This window comes from Hyperolius riggenbachi, chromosome 11, assembly GCF_040937935.1.
Source record: "Hyperolius riggenbachi isolate aHypRig1 chromosome 11, aHypRig1.pri, whole genome shotgun sequence".
Lineage (NCBI taxonomy): Eukaryota > Metazoa > Chordata > Amphibia > Anura > Hyperoliidae > Hyperolius > Hyperolius riggenbachi.
This window is the reverse complement of record NC_090656.1, coordinates 60925808-60941256: the sequence shown is the minus strand read 5'-3', so window position 1 is coordinate 60941256 and position 15449 is coordinate 60925808. Positions and strand designations below refer to the sequence as shown.

The 15449-nt window shown below is 46.2% G+C and overlaps 1 protein-coding gene across 1 annotated transcript in view; it reads right to left on the bottom strand.

The window, feature by feature from the left end:
- GPI (glucose-6-phosphate isomerase) overlaps positions 1 to 14575 on the bottom strand; it is a 58922-nt gene extending 44347 nt beyond the window's left edge. The window contains exon 1 of the mRNA XM_068261550.1: positions 14154 to 14575. Coding sequence (XP_068117651.1) covers positions 14154 to 14272 — 119 coding nt within the window. The 5' untranslated portion in view covers positions 14273 to 14575. The remainder of the gene's footprint in view (positions 1 to 14153) is intronic.
- Positions 14576 to 15449: the final 874 nt, after the last annotated feature.

Below are 15449 nucleotides of genomic sequence, written 5' to 3'. Positions count from 1 at the left end.
ATAGCGTCGGTTTATTGAAAGCAATATAAATAATATATACAGATTAAAAAAAACAACGATTATTAAAACATTAATAGCCAGTATGAAAAATAAAAGAAAGGGAGAAAAAAAAAAAAATACTTAGTTTCATGGAAAATGTCCTTTTGTGGGAAAATCATCAAGTCCTTGGTTTCAAGTTCCGCAAAGTTTTGTTTCAGTTTAATTTAAAATCCAAGTGCTAAACTTATAAACTGCCGTAACTTATGAACGATACATGTCATTTTTTAGGGGGATAAACGGATGGCTAGTGCAGCGGGTCAGGTTCCTGAGAAGATTCATACCTGGGTTGTAGGGGCCCCTCTCGACTGGTTACAAGAGATTCAGCATGACCCTACAGATCCAATGATACCACTCTCATAACTACCCCATTTACTGTATTCTGTAAATAGGAAAAAAAATTATAGCATACATTTATTTCTTCCTGGTGAGGCTGCAGCCAGGCTGCCTGGGGTCAAGCTGTGACTAGCTTCCTGGGGATATCCCTGTATGAAAAGGACCTTTTGGTTCCTTTAACTAACATCTGAATGTGAAATCAGCTTGGACAAGCTTTGAATTTACACCTCTGGCTAACAGGTCACAGGCACCAGGTTTCATGAAAAGAACTCTGCTTCCCTTAAGAAGACAGCAGAGACCCTCCAGGCTGGTATCCACAGACATGAGATTCTGATTTGGCAGCGCAACGGCAATCAAGGCAGGAAACCGACTGCGGGTGCGTTTCGTTTCTCACGGCGGTTCCGTGACAGAGGCACTGTAGTATAATTTTTTTATTTCGAACCCCCCCTTCCTTCAGGATCCCCACTTTTATGCTATATTTTCCTGGTTTCAGTACCAGAAACACTTCCTAAATATATCGTATGTTGTTGCCGCCCCCCCCCCCCCCCCCCCCAATGATTCTTAACCACCCTGGCGTTCTGATTAAATCGCCAGGGTGGCTGCGGGAGGGTTTTTTTTAAATTAAAAAAAAAAAAAAAAAAAAAAAAAAAAAAAAAACTATTTCATGCAGCCAACTGAAAGTTGGCTGCATGAAAGCCCACTAGAGGGCGCTCCGGAGGCGATCTTCCGATCGCCTCCGGCGGCAAGAGATAACACGGAAGGCCGCAATGAGCGGCCCTCCGTGTTTCGCTTCCCTCGTCGCCATGGCGACGAGCGGAGTGACGTCAGCCGCCTCCGATCCAGCCCTTAGCGCTGGCCGGAACTGTTTGTTCCGGCTACGCTGGGCTCGGGCGGCTGGGGGGACCCTCTTTCGCCGCTGCACGCGGCGGATCGCCGCGCTGCAGCGGCGATCAGGCAGCACACGCGGCTGGCAAAGTGCCGGCTGCGTGTGCTGCTTTTTATTTGGTGCAAATCGGCCCAGCAGGGCCTGAGCGGCAGCCTCTGGCGGTGTTGGACGAGCTGAGCTCGTCCAGACCGCTCAGCAGGTTAACCTTGGCTGTTTAGTTGTGTGGAATTCTTCTCCCAGAGAAGAATACCTGGCTTCTAGAAAGCCAGGTATTTTCACTGGCTACCGAATTCTCAGAAACATTCCACAGTGCTGCACCTGACAGGACTAAAGATGTCGCCACCTGTGCTCAATTTCATAAAGTAAATGAGGATGAGAAAAGATTTTACGAAAGAACACTGACTAAATTTCTAAATTAATATTTGGGGGGGGGGGGGGGATTTATTCCATTAATTTTAGTAGAGTTCCACTTTAAAGATGTTTGTTATTGCATCTGGTTTTCCATCTTATATCACTTTTGCAGCATAAGCCGCAACATCCTTCAGAACAGAAAATGTGGTTGTAGAACTCTTGTAGCACAAGATGCAACATCCTTCCCCCACTACACAATAAGACATTGCGGAACTCTGGCAGTGCCCAAAATGTGGCCAGTTAGACAATTTGCTGATCTTGGTTATGAAAGCGCAGGCTGTGTAGGCCAACATTTTACTGCCCGGGGATTACAGACTTGCACACAGCTGCGTATCCTGCCAAGATGTCCTTGTCGCCCAGCAATGCAGAGGGCAGCTAGGGTGAGGTGGAGACTCTGAAGGTCGTGCTAAATATAGCTGATGTACAGAAGATGAGGGTTTCACAGGATAGCATCGATGGATGGTGACTATATAGCATTTCTCTCCATATGCAAGAGAGGGATATGGAGGCTGACATTGCCTGGCTGTCCTGCTGGTCCTGTTTTAGCCATAGACCCTGAACAAGCATGTAGCTCAGATCTTAGCAGCAGTCTGCATTGTTGCGACTGACTCCAGGTACCCAAAAATTGCACTGCCTCCCAACTCCACAGCCCTGCTTTAAAAGGAAACATATGTCAGCCGCTATACTGCTCCCACTGCAATGTGTTCCAGTAGACCAGCCACCTGCAAAAGGTACAAAATTAAATAGCAGGGATGGTACTTCCTAGTGGCCATGTCATGCCATTCCTCAGAGGTAACTGGCAGTGCCTCATATTACATCCATGTCATTCCTCAGTGGTAATTGGCACTGCCTCACAATATTCACATCCCTACCATTCCTCAGAGGTAACTGGCAGTGGCTTACAATATTTACATTGGTGCCAGTTGTGGGCTGCCAGCAGCTGCTGCATTTGAATTGATATCTCATGGACCATTCCTATCCTGCAACTCATATCTGGCTCAGTGTAAGCAGATTAGCTCTGCAGTACAAGAGGCTGTTAAGAAATGCACATTAAGCAACCAATACTTTCAAAATGCTCTGAGGCAAAATATTAGGCAAGTAGCTACCCAAGAATGATTACATAATAGCAGGCAGCAGTACTTCTCGGAGATTGATAAAAATCCAACATATGGGGGGGGGGGGGGGGGGGGCGCACATCACTTAGATTGCTGCCCTGCCTAAGATTTCAATTGGGGGGCGGGAGGGGGGGGGGTGCTTGCTGAAGATGGCATATTGACACTATTAATGCTCTTGGCTATACACTACTCAATAGACAAAGAGCCTGTAAGTGTTTCTCCCCTCTTTTTTAACTGAATAGTCCAGAGGCTTGCAATGTCCTTGCCCCCACTGTGCCCCTGCAGGCCCCTCTAAACATTACCAGACAACAGCTTTTCAGATATGTTCTCTTAGCCATGCTCCCCTTAGTATACTGTACATGAGATTATGCTCCTGGAGCAGCTGTAGAGATGCTATTCACTAGTGGTTTCACACTACTGTGCAGCTGTGGCCGCACATGCGCAGTATAGCCACGCTTGTGCATGAAGGGGAGCACAGCTGCAAACATGAAAAGGGTCCCAGGCAGCACCACAGTGCCGCAACAAGATCATATGCATAGGCCCACGCCCCCGGCTAGTGACGTACTAACTGCTGGGCAGGGAGCAGGTCACTGGAATTCATAGTTCTGCACATGCGCTCTCACGTCATGCACACTGCCTGCATCACCCATTGACTTGCATTACTGCATAATCTGTGCGGCATGCACGAATCATGCAGTAAACGTGCTGCAGCCTTTGCATCTGTATGGCAGCATTTTGGAAACTTCTGGAGCACGGTGTTGCATAATGTGAAGTGTACAAATCTCCACAGGCTTGCATGGACCTTGCATCGCTGAAGAGTAGCACAGTGATCAGTGTGCAGGTGCGAGAGGCTTACATTTAACAAACATGTATCAAAACGAATGACCTCTAACATGATAGTTTATAAAATCTAACTGATCAGAAGAGGCTAGTCCTTACAGTCAGCAGTCGCCACAGCACCAAGATAGCTGCGGCCGTACTTTGACCAGATGCCTGCTGACATGTGAGTGTTTAGTGGTGCATGATTGTAAATCATGGATCGTTTACCTGATCTATAGAATCTAGGAGTGTGTACAGCATTAGTCTATAAAAAAAAACAAAAAAAAACCTGCATCTTCACAAATATTAAATAGTAAATCCCCATCACCTTGGGCTATACATAGGGCAAACAGAGCTCCCCTAGAGCAAGTCACAAGTCCACCATCTCACCAACTGAAAGGGGGAAAAGGTCCTCATGTAAAAGATGAATAATGAGCTGGATGCCTCTTTAGAAGAAGCAAGGCAACAATAAAGATCCCGTAAACTCCTACTCCCTCACTTAAAAGGATCCTGTCACCAGGAGCGTACTGCGCAGGCCCAGTATGGTCTGTGCAGTACACTCCTGGTGACATCAGCGGGAGAGAGGACACAGCAACGCAGGCGCAGTTGTTTTCAGACTTTAAAGGGATACTGTAAGGGGGAGGGAGGGGGGGGGGGGGGGGGGGGGGGGGTCAGGGGAAAATGAGTTGAAGTTACCCGGGGCTTCTAATGGTCCCCCCTGCAGGCATCCTGTGCAGCCACTCCCCAATGCTCTGGCCCCGCCTCTGGTTCACTTCTGGAATTTCAGACTTTAAAGTCTGAAAACCACTGCGCCTGCGTTGCTGTGTCTTCGCTCCTGCTGATGTCACCAGGAGCTCACGGCGCAGGCACAGACCATACTGGGCCTGCGCAGTACGCTCCTGGTGCCATCAGCAGCAGTGAGGACACGGCAACGCAGGCGCAGTGGTTTTCAGACTTTAAAGTCTGAAATTCCAGAAGTGAACCAGAGGCGGGGCCAGAGCATTGGGGAGTGGCTGCACGGGCACAGGATGCCTGCAGGGGACCATTAGAAGCCCCAGGTAACTTCAACTCATTTTCCCCCCGACTCCCCCCCTACAGTATCCCTTTAAGCTACGTACACATGCTGGTTTGAACTTTGCTGTAGTGGACATTAAGGCCTGGGGCACATCAGGAGTTTTTTCTGAGCGTTTTGAGTTTTTTAAATCTGCTGCTAATGTTATCCTATGTGTCTGCACACTGGAGCAATAAGGTTTTGTAAAAAAACCATAGCATTATATTGGGAACAGCTTTTAGAGGTTTCAAAAGCTCTTCCCAATGTAATGCTATGTTTTTGTTTTTTTTTTACAAAACCTCATTGCTCCAGTGTGCACAGACGCATAGGATAACATAAGCAGCAGATTTAAAAACTCAAACGCTCAGAAAAAAACTCCTCTGGTGTGCCCCAGGCCTAAGACAGCCATAACCGAGGATTGGGAGTCAATCCAGCATGCACACAGCTGCCACCTGACGTCTGCTAAAGATGACAGATCTTTAGCGTTCTAATGCCCAAGCACCACACTGTTTTCCCTGCACCCCCACAGTAATCTGCTCTGTCATGCAACACTTCTCCTTCCCCCAGAAAGACTCATCGCTAGCTTGGAGGTGGATGACTTGTCTGTATTGCACTGCTGCCCAAAGGAATCTTGTATGTTGCCGGGCAACAGTTCACTCGTTGTGTACAAGGCTCGAATGGTACCTGTAGTGGGTGCTCTCGAATAGAGGAAAGCCTGAATAATCCAGAGGCTTTACCCATGTTCCACTGGGACATTCCAGCGCTACATCCCAGGAGGGAAAAAAAAAAGTTGCCAAACCCTTGTTAACGGCTCACGCGCAGCAGCACGGGCTCTATTGGGCTCATCTTTTTTCTGCTGAAGCCCCAAGGGGGTCTGTGCTACTGTGCAGGTACAGTGCAGCTGCACGCGTCAGGGCCTCAGCACTAGAATAGCCTGGAGGAGGACATGGGGAACCTCTGGATGATCAAAACTGTTTGCAAACTTCACAGGAGTAGCTGCTGTGAAAATGGAATAAAAGGATTTTTTTTTTCCACTACACAATATTGGTTTACAAATCTAGGTAGAGTTTGCCCATCGTCTCCTCACTGCGGTCAGGTGCAGCTCTGCCGAATGTTTGAAAACGCTGAATCCAGTGAAATGAATGCCTGGTCTCCCAGTATCCTCTGGGAGGAAATTCTGCATATTTAAAAAGCTTAGGCTAAGCATCACTGGGAGGGTGGGGCTACATGCCAAAAAAGGAACACAAGGAAGTGTTATTTAATGCTGAAACCAGTAGGGGAAAAAAATAATAAAAAAAAAAAAAAAAAAAAAAACCCCACACATCAAAACACACCCACACAAATCAACAATAGAACTTTTATTGCAGATGTCCAAGCATCACCTGTGTAATGGTGCCTTCACACAGACAACATTCCAATCAGATCTTCAGACTGTTTTGTAGAACACGCACTTTCAGCATGTGATTTTTGCAATCGCTGTAAGGTGGCCATACATCGAATCATTTGGCTGATCAGGCTGCCAAATTGCTAGATCATTTTACCAAATGTGTTAGGTATGCCTGAATAATAATAAAGTGAAACTCCAGAGAAAAAAAAAAAATAATCTACTCAACCGCACTGAAAAGGCTTGGTGTTTCTTAAACAGTTTCACAGTATCAGAACTGTTTTTCTACCCCGTTTTGGTGCAAAAAAAATTTCTAATTTTGAATTTGAGATTTGAAGCCTAGCGCATGCAGCTAGGAGGGGTGATCAGGACACAGGACCGTGGGAACTGTGTTTCATGCTCCCTGTCACCTCCTTTCAACCGAAAAGATGGCTGCCCCCATGAAATCACAAACATTTGCCTGTTCTTTTAGAGCAGGGTGGGTAAGAGATTACCCATTTCAATTAACATAACTAATGTAACTTAATGACAGCATTTTGTGTAGGCTGAAGTTCCACTTTAAACAACATCGGAGCGAAATGCAGTCAATCATACTGGAATGGGAGATTGCAATCGATTTTTGGATTCATGGAGACATATCGTCCAGATCAATTAATGAAGGAGAAGCGGATAGGATAACGCCTGCAATGTGTGGGTCGCTAGTCGATCCACTTTCTATCAACCAAATTGTAATAGTTGATCGCTTAGCCGGTCAATGCAACTCTGCTAGATGCTGCCTTTACAGTGTAATTGTGTGACAAGGCCCCAGCAGCAGCAGCATGCCAGCACCATTCACACACAGGCTATGTTCAAAGCCACGAGAGGCTGATGGAGGGAAAAGCATCGGCCTGAAGCCCACACGCTCCTGCGATGAGTGTACAGGAAGGAGCTGCATGATCTCACAGCTGCCAGGGATGTGTGCTGATGCACGTACCAAGCCACAAGGGCGAATGAAGGGCATACATTGTGAGGGTCACTGCTGAAAGTGTACTGTAATGCTGCAGGGACACATTCTTCCAGGAATCCTGCCCCCAGGGCACCCCGCTACAATCAAACCATTGCTACGCTGACAGGATTCATTCACAAAACCCACGTGCATTAACCCTTTCACCACCGCAGCCAAGACTCTACAAATACACTGCCGAGAGGGGAGGGAGCATCATGCACAAGGGCAAACAGGTCCCTATGGTTCCACTTCTCCGTATGTAGTGTTAGGTACCCAGACAGATTCCTGCCCAATGTGAAAGACAGATCGACCCTCCTGATCCAGATCAGCAAGAGATCGAATCCCTCCACACTGAAAAGAATTTCAATAGATTTCTATCGAACTGCAGCATTGCATTGTTCAAGTATGGGTTGCTTTTAGAAACGGTTTATTGGTTGTGGTACCATTCACGTTTAAGGTTTATCATCACCGTTTAGATTTTGGTTAACCAAAGAAAAGTTCTCAGAGTCGAGTAAAAATCCAGGGCAAGCACAAGTTTCCCATCATTGTTGCCAACAAGAATGACAAGCGTCTGCCAGAGGATATATGGGAGGTTTTGGATCACACTGGGTAGATCACTGCCCAGCAACTCCTGGCCAAAACTGCCAGTGTGGATACTTAAAGGGAACCTGAAGCGAGTATTTTTTTTTTTTTATTTTTTTTTTTTTTTTAAATAAACACAATGTAGCTGCAAATGAATATTATATACTAACTCCGCTGTCAGTTCCTTTCAAAAGCTCACCATTTTCTTCTTACAGTGTTCCCTTCCAGTCCTGACAATATTGTGTCAGAACTGAAATAGATCACTTGCTGTCAGCAGGGCCGGATTTGGACTTCCCAGTGCCCTAGGCCTGGTACCACCAACCGCCCCTCCCCCCCCCACACACACACACACACACACACACACACTCACACTCAGGGTGCATACACACATCAGACCATAGTCTTTGGAAAATGAAGGATCACAGACCAATTTTACCCCCTTCCATGTAGTATGAGGGCCATACCTACAAAGTCTATTCTATTGAGCTGAACTCCCCATCAGATAGAAATCTTTGCAAGATGCTGCACACAAAGATGCTGTACACATGCAACAGATCAGTATCTGCAAAAGATCTGTTCCTGCAAAAGATCCGTTTCTGCAAAATGCACTCATAGTCTATGATATCTGCAGATCCTCATACACACCTTGTTTAACAAACATTCATCTGCAGATCAGATCCACCAGGATGGATCTTCAGATCTGCAGATGATTGTCTGATCTGCAGATAATTGTCTGTTAAACAAGGTGTGTATGAGGATCTGCAGATATAGACTATGAATGCATTTTGCAGGAACGGATCTTTTGCAGGAACAGATCTTTTGCAGATATTGATCTTTTGAACGTGTTCAGCATCTTGCAAAGATTTTTATCTGATGGGGAGTTCAGCTCCATAGAATAGACTGTAGGTATGGCTCTCGGACTCCATGGAAGGGGGTAAAATTGGTCTGTGATCTTTCATTTTCCAAAGACTGTTGTCTGATGTGTGTATGAGCCTTTAGGAAAATGAAAGATCACAGACCAATTTTACCCCCTTCCATGTAGTATGAGAGCCATACCTACACAGTCTATTCTATGGAGCTGAACTCCCCATCAGACAGAAATCTTTGCAAGATGCTGCACACAAAGATGCTGTACACATTCAAAAGATCAGTATCTGCAAAAGATCTGTTCCTGCAAAATGCATTTATAGTCTATGATATCTGCAGATCATCATACACACCTTGTTTAACAGACATTCATCTGCAGATCCGATCCACCAGGATGGGTTTTCAGATCTGCAGATGATTGTCTGATCTGCAGATGAATGTCAGTTAAACAAGGTGTGTATGATGATCTGCAGATCTCATAGACTATGAATGCTATTTGCAGGAACGGATCTGTGGCAGGAACAGATCTTTTGCAGATACTGATCTTTTGTGTCTGTACAGCATCTGTGTGTGCAGAATCTTGCAAAGATTTTTTTCTGATGGGGAGTTCAGCTCCATAGAAAAGACTGTGAAGGTATGGCCCCATACACACATCAGACCATAGTCTTTTGAAAATGAAAGATCACAGACCAATCTTACCACCCTTCATGTAGTATGAGAGCCATACTCTACACAGTCTTTTCTATGGAGCTGAACTCCACATCAGAAAAAAATCTTTGCAAGATGCTGCACACACAGGTGCTGTACAGACACAAAAGATCAGTATCTGCAAAAGATCTGTTCCTGCCAAAAATCCATTCCTGCAAATTGCAATGATAGTCTATGAGATCTGCAGATCATCATACACACATGATTTAACTGACATTCATCTCTAGATCAGATCCACCAGGATGGATTTTCAGAACTGCAGATGATTGCTTGATCTGCAGATGAATGTCAGTTAAATCATGTGTGTATGATGATCTGCAGATCTCATAGACTATCATTGCAATTTGCAGGAACGGATCTTTGGCAGGAACAGATCTTTTGCAGATACTGATCTTTTGTGTCTGTACACCATCTGTGTGTGCAGCATCTTGCAAAGATTTTTTTCTGATGTGGAGTTCAGCTCCATAGAAAAGACTGTGTAGAGTATGGCTCTCATACTACATGAAGGGTGGTAAGATTGGTCTGTGATCTTTCAGTTTCCAAAGACTATAGTCTGATGTGTGTATGAGCCTTATGGCTCTCATACTACATGAAGGGTGGTAAGATTGGACTGTGATCTTTCTTTTTCCAAAGACTATAGTCTGATATGTGTATGAGCCTTAACGATCACTTGTTTGCAGGATACCTATGAATGTTTTCTCTCTGAAAAATGATGAATGATTGTTTTTCCTGTTAGAGCAGTGAGTCCCTAATGCCTGGTACGCACCAGATAGATGGGTTGAATCGATTTTCCGATCACTTATACAAAGTCGATTAGAAAAATGATCAGAAATCAGATTAGACCTGTCAGAAATAATCAATTTGAACCCATCTATCTGATGGCAAATTGCATGGTGTGTACCAGGCATGAAGTAGCAGAGCGGCATTCATCTCCCTCTCTGCTCTTCTGTAATCACAGATCTGTTGCATTTATTTTATAGTATTTATTGTACTTATTCTTTCACAGGTGTTTTTTTACTGTTTGCCAACACGGTACAAATATATATTTTTTTAATTTTTAGTGTATGTTATTACTTTTGGTATACAAAACAGAATGTAACAATACAAAAGTATACAACAGTACATTTGTAATTATAATTATAGAGAAGTTGTCTATCTCATACTAGACTACTGCTGCCTTTAAAATGAGCCAGCAAGGGGTTAAGATTTAGCTTAGAAGGGGCTGCCATAAATCTCTAAGGAAAAAAAAACATTATCTGTTTAAGATTTACAATCCAGGGGGAGAGAGGAGAAGGAATGGCTCAAGTCATTAACAGAATCTGACCAGCAATACATTGTTTAGCCCAGCTTGAGTTGTAAAGTGGAAATAATTCTGTTAAAAATGTTTACTTTTACTGGATCAGAAATTGTCTACATTGTGATCCATGTTTCTCTCACCCCTGGCAATAAACTGAAGCGTGTATGTTCAGTAGATAGCACTGTCTCATCGCACACCACGAAGTAAGGAAAATACACGGAGCTCTGGAATTCTGACTGTGTGTGTGCAGCAAAGCCTGGGCGCTTTGGAGCAGGAGAAATGATTTATTTTGACATGCAGCCTCTTATCTCTCTCAGGTCCTGCCGCCCTTTTATCCTTCTGATTTTTTTCCGCCCTAGGCCGTGACCTTTGTGGCCTTTGCAGAAATCCGGCCCTGGCTGTCAGTTATATATCAGCAAGGGTAGTATCCAAACTGAGTATTTTCTTGCTTGCTGGTGGTTTAAAAAACATGTTATGGCAAAATGTGAAAATATCACCTAGGACAGGGGTAGGGAAGGGAACCTATGGTTCGGGAGCCAGATGTGGCTCCTTTGATGGCTACATCTGGCTCAGACAAATCAGTAGGGGTTGATTCACTAAGCTACACTGCTCAAGCAGAGCAGCTTAGTGTGGCAGCGCAAGTAAAAAGTTTCAAAGTAGGCACGCTACTGCTGTAGCATGCACTACTAACTTACTCGCACTCCCCCCAAAACTAACGGCCGCTCCAATTGTCCAACTCTGGACCCTATCAGCTCCAGTGACTTTGTAGAACAAGATCCCCGCACTTGGATTAGCCCAATAGGCTGCCTGTCACTTGACAGGCTATTGGGCTAAAGTGTGTGTATCACGTCCTACAAAGTGAGTCAATCTCCAAGTCAGTTAGCGAATTGTACAAGTTGTTAGTCTGTATTTTTCCTGTCTGGCTCTTGGGGAAGTTTCTGAAACCCAAGAGAAGCTGAAGATGTGTCTGACACTTCGATGCCCATAGGATCAACTGTATACACATCACCATGGCAACGACACGAGCCCTCTGCTGCGCATGCACTCTGTCCCAGTTTGAAGCATGGTATGGCTCTCACAGAAATACATTTTAAAAAATGTGGAGTTTATGGCTCTCAGCCAAAAAGGTACCTGACCCCTGACCTAGGAGAAAAAGTGAATTGAATAAGGCCCTTTGATCCAAGTTTCAAAGCACATGCATTCTGCTGTTCAAAAGGGCACCATGATAAACAGTCCTTGCAGTGCCCATTCTGTTTTTAACCAAATCACACAGTATTGCATGCTGCAGTTTGCCTGCGCTTGAGATTAGGTGAAATGAATAGGAGTGCAAGTAGCCACACCCACCAATCACCCATAATTGCAGCAAAGGGCATGCTAGAAGGCACATGCAATTAGACGGTAGCACTGAGGAAGGATCCTAAAGTGCAGGAAATGAGGAGCTGAACTATGGGCTCTCATTAGATTGCCAGCAGGGCTCACATCAGCACTGTTTAAATATAACAGCTCCTAGAATACTATACTTTAAACCACACCCACCATGGCTGACAGGGACCCAGGTGCAATGTGCAAGGGTCACCCCACCCCATTACAGGTTAGCAGAAGCCAGGGGGACCCCAGTCATGACAGCACAGTGGCATAGTGGATAGCACTCTTGCCTTGCAGTGCTGAGTCCCGGTTCAAATCCAAGACAGGACACTACGTGCAAGGATGTTCCCCCTGTGTCTGTGTGGGTTTCCTCTGGGCTCTACAGTTTCCTCCCACATCCCTAAAACATACAGATAAGTTAATTGGCTTCCCCCTAAATTGGCTCTAGACTACAATGGACATAGGGTAGAGATTAGATTGCGAGCTCCAAGGGACAGCTAGGGTCTATTTCCACCGGGAGCCATGGCCATTTCAGCCGCAGCTCCTGTACAGCTGCAAAGCCGCATCCCAAATTGCTTAGCCATGCACAGCTATAGGGATGTGGGGGCGTGCTACAGAAATCTGCTGCATGCCCACCAGAATCACAGCTGTACGATCTGGATGGCAAGTCATTACCCAAATAGGCATTTTTCCACTCACAAGGGAAAACGCTGCAGATTCGGCCCAGATCCAGAAGTAATGGAAATAGGCCCTAAGTGACATAATACCTAATCTGTAAAGCTCTGCGGAAGAGGTCAGCACTAAATACTTAAAGGAAACAGGAGACAAAGACGTTCAAAGCATCTATACTTACCTGGGGCACGGAATTGGGGGGAAGGGTGTCTTCCTGGATTCTGCAGGCATGTAATGGGGGACAGGGGCTGAATTCTGCAGTTAAAGTGTACCTCAGATGAAGAATAAAGGGGAAAGAGACGCGCAGAGAAGATAAAGTACGTTAATAAAATGAAAAAAAAAGTGAGGCAACTTACCTCAAAGAAGACAAATTTGCCTATTAATAGGATTCTATTGCACTGGCAACACGTTTCATGGGTGCATACCCACTTCCTCAGGCCAAATAGCAGTGCCTAATAGTGCTTGTAGCCACAAATAAGGCACCTACAAGCACTATTAGGCACTGCTATTTGGCCTGAAAAAGTGGGTATGCACCCAAGAAATGCGTTGCTAGTGCAATAAAATTGTATTAATACGTGAATTAATCTTCATTGAGGTAAGTCACCTCACTTTTCTTCATTTTGTCACCGTATTTTAACTTCTCTGGGCACCTCTTTCCCCTTTATTCTGTGCCTTCGCCCTCCTTTTGGAGGGGGACCAATCCTCTGACCAGTTTAGGTAATTTGAGGTTTGCTTTTTATTAAGAGTGCGACCATCACCAGCTCCGTCTGGTCACCCGAGTGGAGTCAGGGTTATACATCTCCACCTGCATCTAGTGGTCGGTTGCACTTCTGCAACCCACCTTTGTGAGTATAATCCATCCGCATACTTTACATACTTCTGGTACTGTGACATACTGCACCATTTGGGCTCCTGTTGTCTGTTTTCTTTCTGCAGGGTGCAATTTTTATTATCCCTACTTTTTGTCCCTCAGATGAAGTTAAAAGCATCTATACTTACCTGGGGCTTCCTTTAGGCCATTGGCTCCCTCACTGTTCTCCTGGGATACTCCCAATCACCAGGGGGCCAGCCCGGTCTCTTCCTCTAGCCATTGCATGCACCGCCTGGCCACACACCCCATCCCACCAGAAGCATTCTGCTCAGTAATACTGTACAGGTACAGAACTCACCCAGCCACAGCAGTGCAGTGGGGGCACACACAGCCAGGCAGCACATGCACAGCCTATGTTGTCTAAGGTAACTAGAGGAAGAGACAGGATGGACCAGCTGAAAATCAGAGCAGCCCAGGGACAGTGAGGGAGCCAATCCCCAGGTAAGTATAAATACTTTGATCATCATCTAAGGTACACTTTAATAATAATGGTTGCAGAATCCAGGGGGAGCCCCCATTACATGCCTGCAGAATCCAGGGGGACCCCCCATTACATGCCTGCAGAATCCAGGGGGACCCCCCTCCCTATTACATGGCTGCAGAATCCAGCAGCCCCCCCCCCCCCCCCCTATTACATGGCTGCAGAATCCCAGCACCCCCCATCCCATTGCTGTAACAGGTCTGTCTCACTGATTACGTCACGAGATTAAAGGGCATAGCTGAAGGCAGCACGAGAAGCTTCTCCTTCAGGCCAGCATCTTCTATTACCTGAATTTGCCGAATCTGTCCTTATCCGCGTCAAACAGCTTCCTGAGGTTGAGGGAGGCGTGGCTGGCCTCATACAGCTTGTGGATCTTATGGTAGACGGGGTCACTGGTGAGGGCCATGGCTGCAGGAAGATCACACAAGACAGATACAGAGAAGCCCCTGAGCTGGAGGTGACAGAAGCGCAGCACGACCTGCCTCTTATACAGGAGGAGGAGACAGACACACCCACAGTATGCTCCACCTTCAGCCAATAGCAAGCCTCTCGTACAGGCGGAGAAGACAGCTACACCCACCCCATGCTGCACCCGCAGCCAATAGTGAGACTCTGGAAAGCCGAGCCCCCTCGGAGAGTCAGAGCCGAGTGACGGCGGCCATGTTTGAGAAGCCAGCACTCACACAGCACCAGCTTCATTAACGTGCACCGAGGAGAGTGAGCGCTTCCCCCTCCATGACGTGAGGCAGGGGGGTAAAAAAAAAGTGTTACAAAGACCACAGAAGCGACTGCTGAGATGTGCGGCCACCCTGTCTGCGCGCTGCGGGCTTCTCCCATTGCAGAGTATTGCTTCATGTCCACCACAAGATGGCGCCCAGTCTCAGCGAGCAGTGTGAGCAGCAGATGGAGCTCTAGTGTCTGTCGGGAAGGAAGTGAGGGATGCTGGGAAGGAGAGCAGCGTTAGAGCAGTGAGACGAGATGGGAAGTTCGGATCTTTTCAATGATTCGAATCGGATCATTGAAGAGATCCGGATCTTTGATCCGAATCTCGGATCATTTTACTACCGGAAGCATTCGGGGGTGAAATGAACAGCAGGACAGGTCTGTGGACAGGAGAAGGGGAGGGAGTGGACACACAGAGAAGGGGAGAAGATGGACAGAGGGCAGGGAGTGGACAGAGATGGGAGGAGGGACGAGCAGAGAGCAGAAATGTTTGCACGTAATACCCACATGCTGCAGTCATATGCTTTACATGTATTTCACCTATATGCTCATCTGTACACTTTGAAAGAAAAGGTCGCACAGTGAAAGAAAGCATTCCCAGAAGATAAGTGCAGCTGCAGGGGCTTAGCAATAGGGGGTGCAGAGGTAGCGACCGCATCGGGGCCCTTGAGCCAGAGGGGCCCCGAAGGGCTCTCCCTCATCTACATTATTACCTCTCTATTGGTCCTGTGCTCATAATAATCATTTCTATAGATGCTGTGAATAGTAGTAATCACTAACAAACTGTTTCCCAGCCTCTTCTTGCACCTCTGACACTGTAGTTGCCATTGGCAGGTTTTGGCATGTCGTATCAATTGTTA